Source organism: Tinamus guttatus, unplaced genomic scaffold (genome assembly GCF_059628265.1).
Source record: "Tinamus guttatus ecotype Peru unplaced genomic scaffold, ASM5962826v1 Tinamus_guttatus_pri_ptg000049l, whole genome shotgun sequence".
NCBI classification, from domain to species: Eukaryota; Metazoa; Chordata; class Aves; order Tinamiformes; family Tinamidae; genus Tinamus; species Tinamus guttatus.
In genome coordinates this window covers 417,849-438,415 of record NW_028288583.1, presented here as the reverse complement: position 1 = coordinate 438,415, position 20,567 = coordinate 417,849, and the positions used below count along the sequence as shown (strand labels likewise).

General features: G+C 56.2%; 1 protein-coding gene and 1 long non-coding RNA gene across 2 annotated transcripts in view; one reads left to right on the top strand and one right to left on the bottom strand.

Moving 5' to 3' along the window:
* The window catches only part of LOC148595876 (uncharacterized), a 355,837-nt gene that overhangs the window by 62,992 nt on the left and 272,278 nt on the right, over positions 1 to 20,567 (bottom strand). The window lies entirely within an intron of this gene.
* Positions 8,707 to 16,893, top strand: SLC6A17 (solute carrier family 6 member 17). The gene is made up of 11 exons (XM_010213633.2): positions 8,707 to 9,049; positions 10,545 to 10,702; positions 10,847 to 10,973; positions 11,586 to 11,767; positions 12,064 to 12,174; positions 12,713 to 12,954; positions 13,222 to 13,414; positions 13,812 to 14,004; positions 14,202 to 14,361; positions 14,876 to 15,038; positions 15,962 to 16,893. Exons 1-11 carry the CDS (start codon positions 8,764 to 8,766, stop codon positions 16,328 to 16,330), a joined length of 2,184 nt encoding a protein of 727 aa, XP_010211935.2. The 5' UTR covers positions 8,707 to 8,763; the 3' UTR covers positions 16,331 to 16,893.

Sequence of the window (20,567 nt, the reverse complement as noted above, 5' to 3'; positions counted from 1 at the left end):
AGATCCAGCCCTGCTCCCTGGTCCTGTGCTGCTCCAGCTCAGAGCTGCCTCCTCCTCCAAGCAGGATTGGGTGGTGCCAGAGCCTGGAGGAAGGGATACGGCCCAAGAGCAGGATCAGTCCTGGCGCTGAGGAGCAGGATGAAGTGGCATCGCAGAGGACTGAGCAGGTATGAAATGAGCCCTGGACGGCTGCCAGCAACATCTCCCACCGGGATGCTCCATGGAAATCCTGCAAAGATGCAGTGGGCAAGAGCCCAAGGGATGGGGACAGCAAGGCCTGCTCAGCCCTGGGAGCTGCTCCCAAAATCCACTCACTCCTAAAAGCCATCCCGATCCCGCCTTGCTGCCGATGGGAAGGGGGAAGATGCCTCCATGTGTATCAACCGCAGCGAGGTGCCTGGCTGCACAGGGCTCCGGAGGGGACGCACGTCGGCTGGTGACAGGAGCGGGACAAGAGCCAGGCTCCTCTTCCCAGCAGGATTCCCATACCTTGGGGCCAGCTCTGTCCTTAAAACACAGACAAAAACCCACCCACCCAAACCCACTTGTCTCTGTGCCCAAAGATCGTTCCCAGCTGAGCCGCTCGGGGTGGGGATTTGTTGGGTATTTTTATGCACCGGGTGATCCCCCACCAGAACCCAGGACCCCCTGGGTTTTCCCTGTTGGGCTCTCCTTGCTCTAGAAAAGAGTGTCATGAAAACCACCTCCCCCAGGAAAAAAGAGGCCCATTAGGACGAGCATTGGAGGAGGAACCGTGCGGCATCGAGCGTGGCCGAAGTGAGTGCCATCCCTCCCGGGCTGTCTCCTCCTCTGCCGTTTGGGAAGGGAACAACCGCAGGCCCAGAGACGCTACAACGGCAGCTAATTCCCGCGGGAATTGGTGGAGAAAATTAAGAGCAGAGCGCAGGAACCGGCGGGTTTCCAAGCGCCGCGCGCCGCGGCGGGGAGCCCGGCCGCCGGCGGCACTGCGTGCTTCTCATTCCCATTCCCGGCCTGGCACTCATTAGTTTTTTTTTTTCTGGCCATTGTGCAGCGAACGACACTTTTATTCACCCGGCGCCGGGTGAAATGGGGCGGTCTTCTGCTTGCTATGGGCTCCCCGTGTTGCTCTCTGGGGTTTTTGAGACCCCCAGGAAAGCCCAGAGTAAAACAGGCAGCTGGTCTCCACTTTCCTGGCTTCCCTTCCCTCCACGTTAGCAGTACCGGGCCTGGAATAAACCTTGGCAGAAAGGGGCTTTGCAGGCGAATATGCGTTTAGAAAGCAGAGGGCCTTATCCCCGTAGATTATTGTCACTTGAATATAGGTCAGCTTGACAGCCTAGGTGGAAAATGCGCCTCTGAACACACCAGCACTTGCCCTGTTTATCCCCTAGCCCTTTTTGCACCCTATTTGGGGGGAAACTGAGGCTGGGGAGTCTTTGCACCAGCAATAAGATAATAAATCAGTAAGGCAGGTGGGGAGGAAGGCGCAACCTGAGGCCAGGAGGGATTTGGAGGTGGGAAAGGGGGGAAAATACGTATTGCAGGACCCTCGTGGTGCTCCCGATTGCGGCGATTGCAGCGGGTGGGATTTGCTCCTCCCAGCAGCCGTCTGCCCGTGCTCATCCCACTCTCCAGACGCTGGAGCGTCATCACATGCACCCGCCTAAACCTGCCCTCGGTAATTTTCCTGTCCCGAATCCGCAGCTTCCGTCTTTTAAAACGGGGCTCCGGGTGCCTCCCCCGCGGGCTGCCTGCGGGTAGCTATGAATGAAGGGCTGGTGGCCCCGTGATGCCATCGCCATGGTGACAGATGGCAGCCGAAAATGCAGGAGAGCAGGGTCACATGAGAGCAGCGGTGAACGCGGGCGGTTATTTATAGGCTGCTGCTCGAGCGCTTATGGAAACGCGTCCGTCTCCGGCACCAGCCCCTTGCTGAGCTCTGGGGCCTTGTTCTTCCACGAGAGACATTACTCATATCCACACTGCTCCTCCTTGGATCGCCATTGGAAAAGTACAGGGCTCTATAGGGCGCTCTGTTTTCTCCCTAGCCGAGGCTGAGTCTCTGGGGCAGCTCCTGGGATATAGCTGCATTTCTCCAAGTTTCTTGAATTTCCCCTCTGGCATCTTCTGCTGTAGCCAGCATCATCACCAGCTTCTTCCCTTGGCTGGGCTCATGTGATGCTTTTGTGGCTGCAAATGGGACTTTCTCTTCATTTGCCCCCGAGCATGTGTTCCTGGTAGAGCCTAGATCCCATTTTAGCGTTGCTGCCTCTGCACAGAGAGGATGCGCCCGAGCTTTGATCCAGCTGCAGAGATCCAGGAGCGGTAGGAAAATGGGAGCTGGGTCTGCACCATCTTCCCTTTAAAGTGGGGGTTGAGCAGCCTTGTTCCTATCTGACTTGGGGATGGGATGGGCAGAGGAGCAGCTCTACTGAAATACAGCGTAATTTGTCCTGTGGGGACAGGAAGAAATGGGCTGGAGGTCTGAGTCATCCATGGGCCTGTCTCCTCCAGATGCACCTTGGCTCCTGCTGTGATTTCTTGGGGGCTTCAGGTGGCCATGGACGATGCCAAGCGCTGGCCACAGCTACCAGCACCACGGGCGGCAGCAGCACCCGGAGCAGAGGAGAGACCTTTGGGTGGGCTCAGCTCAAACCTTCAGGACTGGGAGACCTTAACCAATTCCACTAGGCATCAAGCCGGCAATTAGCTCCTTGGAAAACTCCTTCTCGCCCCAGGAAATCATAACATCCCCCTGGCTTTTTTGATTAACTCAATTAGCTGCTTTTGGAGGGCAGGGCTGGTGAGGCAGTGCTGAGTCGAAGGGGAGGGCTCGTCCCTACAGGTGTGCAAGGTTTTCTGTGGAGCACACAGCAGTAACTGCATCAAAGCAGCCTAAATGGCTTTGTGAGAAATTAATCCCGGGTAAGAAGCTGGATTTGGAGTTTGCTTGGCTGGAAGGTCGTGTGCTTATTTTCCTTCTTCCTCCTAATGGAATTCCTGAAATCCTAATGAATGTCCTGTCTCCCTCTGTGTCCTGCTGGGGGGAATCAAGCTCCTGAGTGGGACTCTTTTGCACGCAGAATTTCACCATTGGCTTTAAGGGTGGGCAAATGGGTGCCCATCCATTCCTCCTTGTTTTCCAGATTTGGCTTGTGCCCTGAGCTTAGCCCTGCTTGCGCCTGTGCTGAGCTCTGGCACCGAAGGGAACCAGCACATGTGGGGACATGGTGTCCTACATGTCCAGATTTGGGTCTAGGGTCCCAGAGCATCCCTGGCTTCAACGGGATGTCTCTAGGTTCGCACTCAGTTTGCAGGGAGGCTGAATTCGGATCCTGACCCAGCTTGTTCCTCGTGGCACAATTTGAGACTAAGTGACACCTCCAACGCACCCAGTTATCCTTGGAGGAAAGGGGTGACCAAAACCCATCGTGTGGCCCCTCCACCTCACAGTGCTGCCCTCCCCGGGGGGGGAGGTGCCATGGTGGCCAGGGGGACATCTCTGGGGGCTGCACTTTCGTGCCGGGGCTGAGGACATATAAGAAGCTCTGCCTTTCCCCACACCAAGGGTAGGGTGGCAAGGCTGAACTTGCCCTGCCAGAACTCACCGCTATATTTTCAATGCCAAAAATACACGATGTGGCAACCCCCCCTTCACCTGGCGGGGGGAAACAGCCACCCCCCGGCTTTGACGTGCAGCCCCGGTGACTCAAGCCTGCGTCAGGGGCTGCGCGTCCCTTTTCTCTCTCTCTCTCTCTTTTCTTTTCTTTCTTTTTAATCTTTTTTTGGGAAGCGAGCGGCGTTGCCTCCCGGCGGGGAGCGGAGCGGGGCCGGGCCGAGCCGAGCCGAGCCGAGCCGAGCCGAGCCGGAGCCGAGCCGAGCCGAGCGCGCATCCGCGGGGCGGGGGGCGCGGAAAGCTGGCCGCCCGGCGCAGCCACCGCCGCCGGCTGCGGAGGAGCCGCGAGCGGCCCGTGCTGCGGGCGGGGGCGCCGGGAACGCGGAGGGAACCGGGCCGGGGGAGCCCCGGCGGCGGCGGCCGCTTCCCCCGCCCGCACCCGTCAGTTTCAGGGCGGGAACCCGGTCAGTTTCTGCCGCGAATTCGCTCGTTTCTCCCCTCCGCTTTTGGGCAGCTCGGCAGGTTCTTCCTCCCCTCGCGCCGCTGGAACCGGAGCACAGAGGTAAGGCTGCTCCCCCCTGCCCAGCCCTGTGCTCCTGGGGGGCTCCTGGCACCAAGTCCTGCCTCCTCCATCCCTCCTTCTTCCCCGCCGTTCCCCTAATCCTGCTGCTTTTCCAGGGAGGATGCTCAGGGAGGAGCAGGGCTGGGCACGGGGCACCTGAAGCCTAGAGACAGTGGGCCCAAAGAGGGGACACTGAGGGATTCGGGGGGGGCTTTGGGGACAGCAAAGGGCTCTGGCCACTGTGCAGAGGCTGAGGGTGACCCTGGAGGGTGACTGGGGGCTCGTCCCCTCCAAGCTGCTGCCTGGGGAGGGTGGAAATGCAGCTTTCAGGTTGACCTTGACAATATCATTGGGAGAGAAGAGAGCACTTGGCTGCAATGAATATTTAATTTTGGCCCCTAAGGTGCTGGGGGTTTATGTGCTTTATTATTATTATTATTATATTTTTATTGATCTTTTTTCCCTGCCACTTTCTAAATGCAGATGGCTGGTTTTTGAGGAAAAAAAAAAAAAAAAAACAAGGGTCGGGTTTTGAGTTCCTGGTTTCATGCTGTTCATAGTATTTGGTGTGGGGATTCCTTATTCTCTCCTGTGCTTTTATTGCCTTGCTGCATGTGCTCGGAGATGTATGTTTCCTCTGGACCCACTCTGGGGTTGGTATCTTACTTAGGGGCAGATCTGCACTGCTCCAGCGAGCTGGGGCTTAAATCAGCTGAGAAAGCCAGTCCCAACTCTTTGTAAAGGACCTTAAGGGGCAAAATCACTCAGATGCTTGGATCCGGCTTTGTGTCTGAGGTACCCAAGGTTTGAATTTGTCAGGAGCTGGTGTAACTATTTCTGGGTGTAGTAGGGAACAACAACAACAGCAAAAAAAAGCCACAACAACAGAGGTATTCTCAGGAGGATCCAGAGTTTCCTGTGAAATGTCTCTCTGGAGATGCTCTGAATAGGCCAGGATGGCGATTTGTCCACAATTCAGCTGGCTGGCAGGGAGATAGGATTTGGGTCTGATCTGTTTGTCCTCCAGGAGAACCTGGGGCAGCTCCGCTGGAATCGATGGGCAGAAGAGCCCATCCTTGGGCAGGAGAGCCCTTGGTGTAAATCTGGAGCGACTTCGGTGCCTCCTTGGGCTCACGTGGTGCCGAGAACCCAGAGTCACCCCAGGGCCAAGTCAGATGGGAGTCACGAGGACCCCATCAGCCCCAGATCAGCTGCCCTCTGCAAACCCGCACTGAACCGCTGCCTTGGGAAAAGATGCTCGGATTTTCCTTGGGTTGTGCATGGATTTGTTTGTTTACAAACGGAGAAGCTCCACGGGGGAGGCAGAGTCTGCAGGGGGGGTTGGGTGCTGCCCACTCACTGTCTCCTGGCCCAAACCTGTCCCCAGTTTGGGTTCAGCCGCCCGTCCTGGAGCAGTGCGGGTGAGATGAGCAGGATCCGTTGATCCTGCGGATAGCGCAGAGCCCTGGAGGGATCAGATGATGGCTGGGTTTGCTCTGGTGTCACACTGCTGCAGCTGATGCGTGTTTTTGTGATACTAAATGAGACATAAAAGGGGACCCAACTGTGTGAGTCAGTGGGCTCATCCAGCTGCTATGTCTGGCTCACGCAGCACCTGCCTGCAAAATTGCCCTTTCCGCCTGCCTGGAGGCGCCACCAGGATCCATTGAGGAAAACAGTGGCTGTTTTAATATTGCAGGGTGGTGTCATTAGCACGAATTGGGTTCCTCGGAGAGCGCGGCTCACTCCTGCATGGCGGTGCTAGAACAAGCCTAGAGGTTGACATGGGAAGGATGCAGCTCCGGGCACTTGGAATTGCCTGTTGCACACAACTGTGCTGCTTCCAGGCCCGTGCGGAGGCTCCTTGTAAACCCGTTGTCCACCAGCACCCCTGTGCTCTGCTACCCGCTTGCACCGGCCACGTCCGTGTCCCTCTGCACGCTGGGGTGGGATGCGGGACATGCACGCATCCCGGGATGTGCGCCAGCATCCCGGCTGGCTCGCCTGAGTCACCAGCAAGCGCTGGCTCTGTGGGGTGGTGAGAGCCCAGTGCTAATTAGCAGGGATCATTTGGAAAGAAAGGGAACGGCCCTAATGAGCCCAGATGGCAAAAACCTTCCCTGCGGAGCCCAATAGGACAGAGCAGGGAGGAGGGAGACGGGATCTGGAGCGCCGAGTCCCGAGTGTCTTTAAAATGGAGGCGGCTCGGGCTGGCCTCTCCTCCAGCAAGAGGAGGCTGCGGGAAGGCCAGGAGCTGGATCAGAGCGGGAATGTTCCCGTGTGGCATCCGGGTGACCTTGGATCCAGCCCTTCTCGCTGCGTTTCAGGTTTCCCCCGGGCACCCGCGCTGGCTCCACGGCCTCCCAGCGCAGGGATGAGCTGCTCCGTGCAGGACCCGACCTGGGGGCTGAAGGCAGCGACTGATGGCGGGAGCCGATCCCTGTCCGGGAGAGGAGGCTGCAGAGCCGCGTCTCCTCCCAGCCCTGACTCGTTTCCAGCTGGTTTTAGTGCTCCCGAGCCACTATCCCCGGAAAGCAGGGATGGGCTGGGGCAGGGATGCGGCTCCAGGCCCTCTCCCATTCCCCATGCACTTGGGAAGATGGGACACTGGGTGCTTGTCCCTTGGTACAAATGGGAGCCCAGGGCTCAGCCTGCAAGCCCTGTGGAGGGCAGAGCTTGGGGCACCCAGTCACCTTGCTTGGAGCTCCCTTAATGCCACCCGTGACCAAGGCAGCCCTGGGGACTCTTAGAGGGGGAGTCTTCCCAAGGCGATGCCCAGGGAGTGGGAGACAAAGGAGATAACACATCCCCAAGGACGATCCAGTGGTGATTTCCCCTAAAAACCTCTGTTGGGATGTTGAGAGGCATCTCCGGAGGCATCTCCAGGCATGAGGCCCTCTCGGGGGATTTACCTGGCCCTAGGACACCTCCCTTGCAGGGCTCTAAAATGTCCCTAATCTTTCCCCGAAAAAGAGACAAAAATGCGCATTTAAGAAAATTAAGGTCATAGGGGGCTACGTAAACAAGATGAATCCCCATCTGTTGGGGACAGTTTGCTGTCTCCGGGCAGCCCGGAAAAGCTGATCGGACTAGTCTTTCTCTTGGGGTCATTATTATTTTTGGCAGAGGGATTTTTGATTGAATAGGCTTTCAGTCATAAAAACGAACAAACAAACAAACAAAAAAGGCTGGAAATGCCTTCTGTGGCTTTTTCCCCACTCCGCTTCCCTGTAGAACCATGTCCCTCGAGGAGGACTCTGCCGCAGGGAGGAAGGCTTGTCCTCCCGAAGGTCTGAGTCACCCTCGCAAGGAGCTTGGGTGGCTGCGCTCGTCCTCTGTAGGGCTCGATCCGAATGTGATGGAAACCCCAGCGATTTCCCGGCTGCTGCATCGGGACCTTCGCAATCCTCCAGCGCTGAGGATGCTCCAGCCACTGCCGATCCGGGAGCAATCAATGTGTTTGGGCCGGTGGTGGGAAACGAAAGGTTTCTGGATGGGGCCGGGAAGGATGATTCCAATGGCTTCTCCAGAGGAGCCTGATCCAGCAAAGTCCGTGGAGCCGGCCCGGTTGCCTGGCAACGGATGCAGACTACAGCCTAAAATAGCTGTTCTAATAGGAACAGGAACCGGGCCTGGTGAGCGGGGGACTTTCTTCAGGGGTGGGAGAGGAAAAAAAAGAAACCCCAGCGAGGTGAGGATGAGGAAATGTGAGATTTCCTTCCTGCCAGCTTCGCTTTGCTCCCACGCGGAGCCGCGGCCTCGACGCGCTGCCTGCGGATGTTCCGTGCCGCTCAGCCCGAGCAAATGGTCCTTGCAGGGGCTGGGGCTTTGCTGGGAGGTTTAGGTGGCTCAATTAGCCCTGGGGACAGCTCTGGCAAATCCCAGAGTGCCACGCGGTGCTGAGCAGGGGCTTCTGCTACCCCATCCCCGGTGCAAGATGCTGTCACCCAAATTGGGAGAACGGAAGGAAACGCGGCCCTTTGGGAATGTCCCTTTGGGGCACTGCAAGCGACACAAGTGGCCCCGCAGTGGGGACAAGCTGCTGTGTCTCCAGGGCCACCGCAGGACCCGCGCGGCTCCCCCCGGCCAGGGCGGAGGGACAATCGATGGCTTTGCATCGCCCTTGGCCAATCTGCAGACGTTATCTGCTGTAAAAGTGCCCGGGAGGATTTAATTACGGCCTTGCAGGCTTTTAAGGCGTTGCTGGTAATGTCCGAGGAAGGTGAGCGGGCGCTGGCGTTTGTCACTGTCACCCACGCGCATGTGAGCCTGGTTTTAGCTTTTGAGCTCTCCTAGGGCTGGGAGAAGGTCCCGTCAGTGGGTCCCCATGGGGCGCATCCCTGAGTGTCTCCCCTAAACTGAGGAAGGTCCCCAAAGACATGGGAATGCCGGTGACCGTTTTTCCTCCATCTTTGCCAGCTCCTGCCACACTGGGATGCTTTGGGGTTCAGGACCTTGGGGTAAAAATGGCTCCCTTGGCTTCTTCCGTGGGCAGGTCCTGCTGATGAGGAGGAGGTGAAGCCGTAGCTGCCGCTGGTGCCGTTCCCTCCGGGACACCCTCCTTCGTCCCTGCCGTCCCCGGGGGCGGCACGGAGCCATCCCCATGCCGAAGAACAGCAAGGTGACGCAGCGGGAGCACAGCAGTGAGCATGTCACCGAGTCGGTGGCCGACCTGCTGGCCCACGAGGAGCCCGTGGACTACAAGCGCAGCGTCCTCAACGTGACGGCCGAGAGCTGGGACAAGCAGAAGGATGCGGAGGACGAGGCGGAGGCGGAAAACCGGCCGGCGTGGAACAGCAAGCTGCAGTACATCCTGGCACAGATCGGCTACTCCGTGGGGCTGGGCAACGTGTGGCGCTTCCCCTACCTGTGCCAGAAGAACGGAGGAGGTGAGAGACGGGGCCGGGCATGGATATGGCCCCGGCCACGGAGGGATACGGCCCCATCCTGCCATTTGGAGCTGTGATTCGGATCCGGACCCAGGGGGCTGGGGGGGTTTTGGTGGCACTGGAATGGATGTGGGTCCCTATTAAACGGGGTCACCCTGCCAGGCTGCATCCCCCAGCATAGAGAGCAAGGTAGGAACCAGCCCAGTGACACAGTCGGTCTGTCAGTCCCTCTGTCCTGCCAGCTCGTGTCCATCTGTCCCATGGGGTCTGTTCATGCATTTAGGAGATGCTTTTGCACCTGAGCAGCAGCAGGTTTTCCTGAATCAGCAGCGGAGCAGTTTGTCACCTCCTGCTTTCACCTGTCCCCAAGTAGAGCCAAGGATCTTGAAATATGGGGCAGCTGGAGGAAGAAATGGGGCATTTTTGTGGGGGGCTGGAAGAGGAACAAGAAGTTGGGATCTGCTGCTAAGTGCCCAGCACTGCTCACCCCGAGCTGGCATCAGCACAGAGCTACCGGCACCTCCAGGGCTGCCCAATCTGGGCCAGTTTCTCCCCTCTGCAACCTCTGTTGGCTCCCAGAAGCTGCCCTGGGTCTGCTATAGGTGGGCTGAGACCTGACAGCCCTCGTGACACCAGTGAGTGTGTGGGTGGCACGTCAGCCACGTGGCTTCGGTGCTCTGCCCCAAGGTGCTGCCCTTTGCGGGTGCTTATTGGGACCACGGTGGCCCTGTCTCTGTGCTCGTGGGACCCGCTGCGCCCTGGGCAGCGGCACTTCGTGAGCTGCAGGTGCCCACAACACTTAATAACCGTCTGCCTGGCCAAGGGGCTCCTTGCTCCGGCCAAGGAGCTCCTTGCTCCAGCCGAGGGGCTCCAACGTGTCCCTTTGGAGCGCCCATTGCCTCGCAGGTGGCTGGAAAGGAGCCGCGTGCTCCAGATTCCGTCTCGTGGCCGCTCCGAGTAATTCATCAGCTGCAGCCTGAGTCACCGCATCCTCCACGGGCACTTGGTCACGCTTCCCGAGCTGCTAATTTCTCTCCGGCCTCCTCAATTAAGCAGTAGTGAGGCAGCTTTTTATTTCCAGTGATTTTTTCCTGCTGTGAGATTCCTGTTCTGGACCTCCCGGAGCTCCTCGCTCTGAGGTGTCCACAGGGACCTGTTTCCCCATGCGGGTGGCTTGGCGGTGCCTGGTGTTTGAACAGATGGGTGCATGTGGGTACCGGTGTCACCAGATGGGCTTGTGTTTGCCCTTGCATCCAAGACAGCCAGATCCGTGTGTCCATGCACGCTTAGGGAAGTGTCTCCTTGCATGCCCACCAACCCGTGTGTATCTCAGCACGCTTGTGCTTTTTGGGGTCCATCCCTCGTGGTGTGAGTGAGCAGGAGCTGATGAACCAGCCCGGCTGGCTCTGTCCATCCTGTCCGTTCATCCGTCCGTGCTCGTGAACGCAGGCAGCGCTGGATGTGGCTCCGTGACGTGTCCTCTCGCCCCGGGCAGGTGCCTACCTGGTCCCCTACCTGGTGCTGCTCATCCTCATCGGGCTCCCCCTCTTCTTCCTGGAGCTGGCGGTGGGGCAGCGGATCCGCCGGGGCAGCATCGGTGTCTGGAATTACGTCTGTCCTCGCCTCGGGGGCATTGGATACGCCAGCTGTCTGGTGAGCGCATCCCTGGTGGCCTCCATGGGCCTGGGGCCGGTTTGGACCGTGGGTTCCCCCACGGTCCCTGCCCAGTGGGAGGTATTTTGGGGACCGTGCTGCTACCTTGTGACTACCTGTCACCTCCTCCTTCCTCTCCTCCAGGTGTGCTTTTTCGTGGGGCTCTATTACAACGTCATCATCGGCTGGAGCATCTTCTACTTCTTTAAGTCCTTCCAGTACCCGCTTCCCTGGAGCGAGTGCCCCATCGTGAAGAACGGCACGCTGGCCGGTGAGGGGTCCCCTGGGGACAGTGGCTCTGGCCGGGCCATTCCCACCCAATTTGGCACGGGTGGCGCTTGTGGGGACGCTGGTAGCTGGGATCACGGAGACGTGGCTCCTATCAAGACTATTGGGTGGAATCATACAGGGGTTCTCCACCAGCTGGGTATTATAAAATGTCACTTTTTCTGATAGACCTTAGACACCATCCCTTGAAGAAGAGTGTTTCTGGGGCACCGCCGCCTCCCTGATTGTGCTCGTTTTGGGGTCCAGGTCTTGGGTCTCCAGGATGCCAGGATCCAAGCAGGACCATGGGAGGGAGGCAGCGAGAGCCGGGCAGGACTGCACCAGGCTTGCTTGGCTGCTTCCTTAGTGCCCAACTGAGGCCCTGGTGTAGTTAACGGTGTGTTCAGCAGTGTCTGAGCACCTCCTTGGGACACTCCGGGAGGTTTTATAGCAAATGCAAATGTCTCTATCCATATTTAACATCTCATTTGATTACTTGATGATAGCGTTCCATCTTAACTCCTGCTTTTCCTGCTAAAAATGACTCGTGGTCCTGCAGCAGGTCTTTGACTCTCCCCAAGACCCCTCGTGCTCTTATGCCTCTGGTTGGTTGCAGTTGTGGAGACCGAATGTGAGAGGAGCTCAGCCACCACCTATTTCTGGTACCGGGAGACCTTGGATATCTCTAACTCCATTTCGGAGAGCGGCGGCCTCAATTGGAAGATGACCCTGTGCCTGCTGGTGGCCTGGAGCCTCGTTGGCTTGGCTATGATCAAAGGCATCCAATCCTCGGGGAAGGTGGGTGTTGCTGCCAAGCCCGTCTGGATCCGTCCCCAACATTGGGCTCTGTCCATGTAGTCAAGACAGAAGCTGCCTGCCCCGTCCATGTTCTCCTGCCCAGCTGCCACTCACAGCGATGGCCCTGGGAGCAACCACCTTGGAAGAGCCAAGTCAGCTCCAAATGGTGAAGGATACCAGCTTTGGGCCACATTCCCCTTGTCCCCACTGCCATGTAGTCCTTGGGTTGAGGGTTAGGAGCTGAGCATGGAGGAGATGGGTGAGATGGACGCCACATAACGTCCTTTCTGCCCTAGGTCATGTACTTCAGCTCGCTCTTCCCCTACGTGGTGCTCGTTTGCTTCCTGGTCCGGGGCCTTCTGCTGCGAGGGGCAGTGGATGGGATCATGCACATGTTCACCCCCAAGGTAAGGGATTCTCCACAGTTATCCCGTCAAGCCCAGCAGGCTCCGAGGAGTTTCCCCTTCTGGCTGGTTGCGCCGGCTGCTTCCCGGGAAGAAGGTGCAGCTGCCATGAGCTCCAAGGCAAACCAGGTCTGCTACCACTTGCATGCCCTCAACTACCTGCAGGGGCTAAAAAACAGGGAATTAACCCCAACTCCATAGGAAGACACTAGGTGGCAGAGAGCCCACCATTGGTGTGGTGCATCCACTAATTATTCAGCTAATTAATGAAATAAGCAGAGATGTAGATGAATCAGCTCAGCTGGCAAAGCTGTTACGGGATTAATTATGATCTCTTGATGAACGATGCTTGGAGGCCTCCAGTCTGTGGCTCTGGCTCATGGGAGGGGATATAGTTTAAGGGATGTGATTTAGGGGATGTGATTTTGGGGATTTAGGGTGATTTAGGGGGTTTGACAAACCTGTGAGCTGAAACATTTGACGTCAAACACTGCAGTAGCTCCCAAGCTGCCTAATCTTCTTCTTCTCTCTTCTCTCCAAGCTGGATAAAATGCTCGACCCCCAGGTATGGCGCGAGGCGGCCACGCAAGTTTTCTTTGCCTTGGGCCTCGGTTTTGGAGGTGTCATCGCCTTTTCCAGTTACAACAAGCAGGATAACAACTGCCACTTCGACGCGACGCTGGTGTCCTTCATCAACTTCTTCACGTCTGTTCTGGCCACTCTGGTTGTATTTGCCGTGCTGGGCTTCAAGGCCAACATCATGAATGAGAAATGCGTGGTGGAGTAGGTGCAGTTTCTGGCTGTCTGGGATGGGGGAATCTGATGCTGCTGTTGTACTGAGTGCACGAGGCTCTTGTCCATGTGCTGGAGGTGATGGAGGAATGTCCTCAGGCTGGGTGATGCTGTTCGGTACCCCAGAACAGCTGGACTGAGGTGTATTTGTGCAGCAAAGGCCCTGCCTGCCTGGTCCAAAGGGCTTTCTTGGTCTGGCCATGTCCTCCACCCCGAGAAGGAGACTTCTCGGGGTGACCAGGTGCTGCTCTCCCTTAGGAACGCTGAGAAGATCTTGGGGTACCTGAACACCAATGTGCTGAGCCATGACCTCATCCCACCCCATGTGAACTTCTCCCACCTCACGGCCAAGGACTACAATGAGATGTACAGGGTGATCATGACGGTGAAGGAGGGGCACTTCAAAGAACTGGGACTGGATCCCTGCCTGTTGGAGGATGAGCTCAATAAGGTACTCGGAGGCTTTCCTGGTAGGATAAGGAGGTCACTTCACCCATTGGCCCTTCCTGGTAGGATCCAGCAACAACTCAAGTTGTTTCTGGCACATGGACCAGGAAAAAAAAATACTTTTAGAGATCTTCCAGGGAAGAGGGTTTCCTGCTGCCATGATCTTCCTTGGTGGACAGTGATCCTTGCTGGGATAGGGGAAAAGTTTTGCCCACAGCAAGGCCAGCAGAAATCTGAGGTCATGTCTGTGTCCAGGACAGGGTACCAGGCTGTATTTTTCTTCCCCTGACGATTCAGGATGATGGCAGAAACCTAAGGTATGAGATTACAGAATATGGTATAACAAGCTCTGTCCCTGATGTGATTCTCCCCTCTTTTTGGCCCTCTCTCTGGCTGGACAGTCGGTGCAAGGAACTGGATTGGCCTTCATTGCCTTCACAGAAGCCATGACTCATTTCCCAGCTTCGCCGTTTTGGTCCGTCATGTTCTTCCTGATGCTGATAAACCTGGGGCTGGGGAGCATGATTGGCACCATGTCAGGCATCACTACACCCATCATAGACACCTTCAAGGTGCGGAAGGAAGTGTTCACAGGTGAGGTCTTCTCCTGCTTTGTCCTGGGGAGAGGTTGGAGGGTCCCCATAGCCCTGGGAAATCTCTCCAGAAAAGTGTGGACATGATGGATGTCTACTTGGCCCTGGAGGCATGAACAAGCAGCTAATGGACTGTGTGATGGAGTCCTTGGTCCCCCTTGGAATCCGCTGCTGACCGTGTCCCTATGCTCTCTGCAGTTGGCTGCTGCATCTTTGCCTTCTTGGTGGGCCTGATCTTCGTGCAGCGCTCTGGGAATTACTTTGTCACCATGTTCGATGATTACTCGGCTACCCTGCCGCTCACTGTTGTGGTGATCCTGGAGAACATCGCTGTAGCCTGGATTTATGGCACCAAGAAGTAAGATATTAGCCCAGCAAGAGTATCTGTGCTGTCCTGACTAAAACCTGTCCTTTCAGCTCTTTCCCATAGTATGTTCCCTGCTGGGAGCCAGCTCTGAGGGAGTAAATGTCCCAGATGCAGCTACTTTATAGAGGCAGTAGCTGATTAAGCCGTAATAACTCAGTTCACCTTGATCTTCTACCCAGCCCCAGGAGCAAATCTTTCTAGAGGGCATCTCGTGTTGGTTATGATGCTGTGTTACTTGCCATGACCCTTTTGCTTGAGGCTTTCAGGATGATTCTGGAAGGGGCACCTTGTGCCCATTCTCTTTGGCTAGAGCAAGGTGTTCAGGTAGCCATTTTCTAAGGTGGTTCCCAGCCAGTCCTATGGGCACTAGGAACACTGAGATCCTTGCTTGGACTCACTGGGCTCTTCTTCCTACGTGAGGCAGTTTTCTCAACTGAGGCTGCTGGGAGGACACTTCCCATTTGAGAGTGGGGAACATCATGGCTCCGTCTCCTTCTCTTGGCAGGTTCATGCAGGAGCTGACAGAAATGCTGGGTTTCCGTCCCTACCAGTACTACTACTACACCTGGAAGTACGTGTCGCCCATCTGCATGGCCGTGCTCATGACGGCCAGCATCATCCAGCTGGGGGTCAGCCCGCCCGGCTACAGCGCGTGGATCAGAGAGGAGGTGAGCTGAGAGCTGAAGAGCTTCCTCCTCTGTCCCAGCTCTGGTTGCTTCTCCTCATCCTCTGAGACATTCTGGCCGCTCATCCTCTGTGGGCGAGGATCAGGTTTGACCGCACTACCCACAGGTCTTAAGCCAAGCCTGACCATGAGCCAAGGTTTTAACTAGGGATTTGTTTTGCACATGGTCAGTCCTTACCTGATGAAACATCTGAATGGAGCATGGAGAGGTGAGGAGTGGGGCTGAAGGATCTCACAGCTGGGCTCCAGAGTGGAGCTGTGTTCTGCTGGAGAGACCTCCGCTTCTCCAGTAGTCTCCAGCTTCTCCAGAAGACCAGAAACTGACCTTCTGTGTTTCTTCCCAAGCATCTCTTAAGATCTGATTCACCCATTTCTTCTTCATATCAAACACACTTAGCACAAAGTAGGAAGTTCAGGGACAGCCAGAGCTTGCTAAGTGTAGGCGATAAAAAAACTACACCACACTTCATAGCCCTCCCTTCCTCCTCTTCTGACTGAAATACTTGCAGAAGCAAATGTGCTGTTGGGACACCAAATCCCACGTGCACTTCTGCAAAGCAGTGAGAGCTATGTAGGAGTCGGTGTCCTGCAGTGAGGAGCTCCAGAGCTTCACTATACCTGCGAGAAGGATCGTGTCCCTTCCTTGTTCTGAACTTGTGGTTAGCTTCATGTGAAGATGAAGGCTGGAAGGAGGCAGGAGGCGTTGTGTAGCACTCGGGAGGCCTTGTCCCTGGTGTACATTGCTCTGACCTTTGCTCTAGTCGTCATTTTTAGTGGCTCTGAAATGCAAGAAGGGGCCTGAAGCTCTGCTGCCCACCTGGGTGGAAGAGTGGATGAAAGGAGGTGGAGAGGAGAAACTAACACCACTAATGCCCCTCTAATTACACTAATATCCCTCTCTTCCAGGCTGCAGAAAAGTTCCTTTTCTACCCAACCTGGGCCATGGCTATTCTCATCTCTCTGATCATCCTGGCGTCACTACCTCTGCCCCTGGTCTTCATCCTCCGCCAGTTCCACCTCGTGTCGGATGGCTCCAACGCGCTCTCTGTCACTTACAAGAAGGGCCGGATGATGAAGGACATCTCTAACTTGGAAGATAATGATGAGACCCGCTTCATCCTGAGCAAAGTGCCCAGCGAGACCCCCTCACCCATGCCCACACACCGTTCCTACCTGGGTCCTGGCAGCAACTCCCCCATGGAAATGAGCAGTGCCCCAAATGGACGATACGGGAGCGGGTATTTACTGGCCAGCACCCCTGAATCTGAACTGTGACGGTCGTCTGCCTGCCACCCCCACCGGGAGAGAAGGTTACTGGGGAGTGGATCCTAGCTGGCCAGGCAACAGGAAAATTAATTAATAAAGAAAATGACAAAGAAGAACCCCCTCTTAGAACCGTAATCAAAAGTAGTCATTTCCAAGACGACACGGGGAAGAAGGGATTGCAGGAGGGGCAGGACTCTCTTCCTACAACCTCTGGCCGAAGGACAGGACCCCTCGGGGGCTTGTCTACAGGGAGAGGAGGAGGAGCAGGAGATGCTGCCGTATCTTCCCGAGGGTTATTCTCGTGCAGCTTAGAGCTGGAGCAAAGAATCTCACTTTTTGAGCAGCTGGTGTTTGTAAGAAGGACCCAGAGTAAGGTGGAAAGCCAACCGTGCTTCCTCCTGTATCCCAGAGCTCTTCCCTCGCCGTTGCCCTTTACCTGGGAGAAGTCATGGCCTTACTCCGACGAGCACAAGTAACCATTGAAGTTCATAGCACAGAAAGGTGCTCTTGTTGTCACCGTTGTTGTTGTTGCTGTTATATTTCCTGTAGTTTTTTTATAGCTGTGGACACACCCTAATAACCCCAAATTTTGGCCAGAGTTGGCAGGGAGCGGTGCTGGGTTGGTTGAGTTGTTGTGATGGGTGGGATTGCTGATGGTAGCTCCCCGGTGTCTGCTACGTTACCACTAGCACAGAGGCAGCATCTGAGAGTTGTTTGGAGATGTGAGGATGGCCCCTCTGTGTGAAGATGTGGCTGGCACCCTCCTTGGCTAGTGGCAGAGGGACCTCAGAAGTCAGCGTGATTTTTCTGGATGCGTGTGCAGGATCTAGGCAGAATTACTGTGACATGGATCTGGAGCAACCTCTTGGAATTACTCATGGCACGTGGGATGTCCTGTTACATCCAAACCTCTGGTATGGTGAATTGTTTCCTCTTGCTACTCTCAGATGTCCTGGAGGGACAAGCAGAGAGGCTGTGGGACATACGGTCCCCCCACAGTCCTAGTTTAGCTCTCAGGGAACCATCCCCTGACTCTCCTCCACGGCCGCCAGCCGAGCTGGGCTGGGCAGCAGTCGTCTCTAGACAGGTATCTTCATCTCTCGCAGCTTCAAGCCAGGTCTGCGCTGGCTCCTGTTGCGCCTCTGCTAGGGATTCTCCTGTGGTCTGCAGCAGTGGTAGAACATGTCTTCTGGGCACCAATGACTCTGGGGCTGGCGCCAGCTCCTAATGTCCTCGCTAGTGCTTGGTCCTGGCTGGTGGGTCTCTGTTGAGTAGCTGGGCTCCATCGTGCCCATCCATGTTATCTGGAGGAGGAGTTGCCCTCTCTTCTTCTAGGCACATCGCTAAGGTCTCCAATGCCGAGGGTGCTCCTTACCCTCAGTCCTTGGAGCGCGTGCGATGGTATTTCACCCAATTTGAAGGCCATGGTCACAGGTGCTTGCCCACAGTCTCTTCTCTCCTCTTCTGTGTTCCTACCCCTCCCACTCTGAAAGGAGCTTCCCAGCCAAGAAAGTACCTGGTCTGCTCACCATATCCTTGACTTCTCTTGGCATCCCAGAGGCAGGAGGTTCCTCACAAAGAGTTTTTTGTGGTCCTTTATTTTTAGCCTTATACTTTTTCTCTCTTCCCCTGTCCCTACAGAGGGATATGAAGATTATCCCCCCGGTTCATCTTGAGAGAAGCACAAGCGCTTTCCTTGCCATTTTTCTCCTATTTCTCCATCTTGCTGCCTCCTCTTCTCCTTCTGGCCAGTGAATCAGAGGATGAGCCAAACCCTTATGCCCATGTCACCTTCCCCGTGTCCCCACGTCCCTAAGTCAGACCAGTGCCCTCAAGCCCAGGGGCCGCATTCCCACCTCGGCTCCCATGGAGTTAACAGAGGAGGATACCTCCGGTAGCCAAATCCCACGGTCCTGCCCACTCTGGAGGTGCAACTTCCCTGGAAGCCTGGGGGAAAGGATGTGGCTCTCTGGTGACAATTCCCAAACCAGCTAGGGAGGCGTTCGCTTCCCTTCCATCTTCTTGCAGGGCCAAGTCAGTAAGAAGGTATCAAAAAGCTATATTTATATAATATTAAAAATATATGTATACAAAGAGAGGAGATGGGACAATATCCTAGAGATTCTCTATTTCTGATGTATATTTATCCTGTAAATGTCACTGTAAATGATGTTAAATGGCACAGCCCCCTGCACCGTGGCTTCCCGGTTGTCTCCACGCTGTACAGCTCAATTCGCACCCCTTGGACCACGACTTTTCCTTCCCATTTCTTGGGTGCAGGCAGTGACCACGTTCCCTCGCCAGTTCCCAAGGGTCCTGGCACCCAGCAGACAGGAGGGGTGGGGACACCCCATTTTTCCCTCTTAACCGTGAAAATACTGTAGTTCTTTGTGGCATTCGCTTGGTGTTAAGCACAGGGGGTGCAGGGGGGTAAGTTTTTAGGGGGTAGTGTGTTGTCAACATGTGAGCGTGTTCATCCGTAGGCTGTGCGTGTGTGTGTGCATTGGGGATGTTTGTGTGGGGTTGGGACTCACTTTTCACCCTATTTGGTCACTTTTGGAGCTGGTGCTGGGGCTGTTTCTCCCGCTCACTGGGTCGGCTCCATGCGGATGCACCTTTGCACCATCCCTGCGGCTCGCCCCCTTTATTCCTTATTTTACTTTTCCTCACGGAGGCGCAGGGAAAGGCTGCTAGTTTTGAGCACAGGCACTTTTTGATTTTCCTCCGGGACATTGCAGGAGGAAGGGGGAATTGCTGCTGCTGCTCCTGCCCTCTCCGATTCCCGGCCTGCATCCCACTGCCTGCCGGGAGCCGCTGGCATCCCTGGATCCACCTTGACTGGACTAGGAGAGGTCAAAAGTGGCCAGCACTGAGGAGCTGTGGCGGTGCCAGATTTATGGCACGTCCCCATGTCCCTTGGTCCCTCCTGTACAAGTACAAGCACAGAGCTCGTAGTCGCGCGTCCCGTGTATCCTCGTAGCCGGTGTATTTACCAAGCGGGCCGTGCTGAGGGGGATCCTGCTCCGTAGGACCCCCCTTAGAGCTGTAACAGAGTCCGATTAAAAGTCTCTTCTTACCAAATTGCCTCTGTTTCCTCACTTGGGGGGGTGTGGGTGGTGCAGAAAGCCAAAGCCAGAGCATCTCAGAGCAGCAGGGCTGCATCTGATGCCAGAGCCCTTGAGCAACCCTGGCTCTTCCTATCCCTGCATATTTATCTGTCTGTCCATTCCCCTCATTATCTTTCTATTCCCACTAATCCCTCCCTTGTCCCTCCATCCGTCCCCCTTCTTTTTTTCCCAGAAAGACCCCCCCCATACCCAATTGCCAGAGAGGGGCACCAGGTCTTTGGCATCTCTTAGTCCAGCCCCCAGCACGAAAGGCTCAGAGTTCCTGCGTGGCTTCTGGAGGTTCCTGAAATGCTGCCATGGGGATGGTGGCTCTTCTGAGGGCCCCAAATCCGTACGGCATCTCCCAAGGGTGTTGTCCTGCTGAAGGAAAGAGGTAGATGCAGCCTGGCCGTGAGTGCTGGGCTTGGGAAGAGGCCTGGATCCCAGGAGTGGAGATGTGTCCTGGCCATGGGATTGTGGCTGGGAGGGATGCTGCTTGTCCCTGACCACCATGCAGCACTCTGCATCATTCCCACCTCCTCTCCCAGGCATGGAGGAAATCCCAGGGTAAGAACCCCAATGGCACCAGGCTTTGGAGCATCTTTGGGATAGCAGCTATTGCAAAGACTTATTCCATGGAAAAGCCCATGGTGGCCACAAGACCAGGAGGGAGAAACCAGGGTGGGTTTCAGCTCCGGGGGCCCCACGCCCGAGAGCAGCTCCACAACCAGAGCCCCCCAGTTCCCAGCATCACCGGATCCGTGCACGGCCCAGCAGATGGTTGGGGTTGTGGCGGTGCTAGGAAAATAACCTAAAAGCAATGGGCCAGAATGCAAAATTCAAGCGGCTGGAACAGAAGTGGGTGCCCGTAACCCAATCTGAAGGCTCCATGGAGGCGAGAGGGCTGGGAAGAAAATGTCCTTCCCCTCCCAAAATAACTGTGGACCATCCATTCCTCACCTCTGGATATGGACATGCGGTGTCTCCTGCTAAGAGCTCATGGCTCCTGGACTCGTCCATCCCTGTCTGTGGGGATGGGGGCAACGGTGGCAGCTCCTGTGATGCTCACAGGGACTTAGGGGCCGGGTGGGCCTTGCCTGGCCCTCCACCCGCCACCGCATGGCGACGGTGACATCGCG

Bases quoted from the DNA above. Each gene is read 5' to 3' on its own strand.
- SLC6A17 (XM_010213633.2), top strand. From the start codon at position 8,764: ATGCCGAAGAACAGCAAGGTGACGCAGCGGGAGCACAGCAGTGAGCAT. The intron at 10,974-11,585 runs GTGAGGGGTCCC...GGTTGGTTGCAG, and splicing joins GAAGAACGGCACGCTGGCCG to TTGTGGAGACCGAATGTGAG. The intron at 12,175-12,712 runs GTAAGGGATTCT...CTTCTCTCCAAG, and splicing joins TGCACATGTTCACCCCCAAG to CTGGATAAAATGCTCGACCC.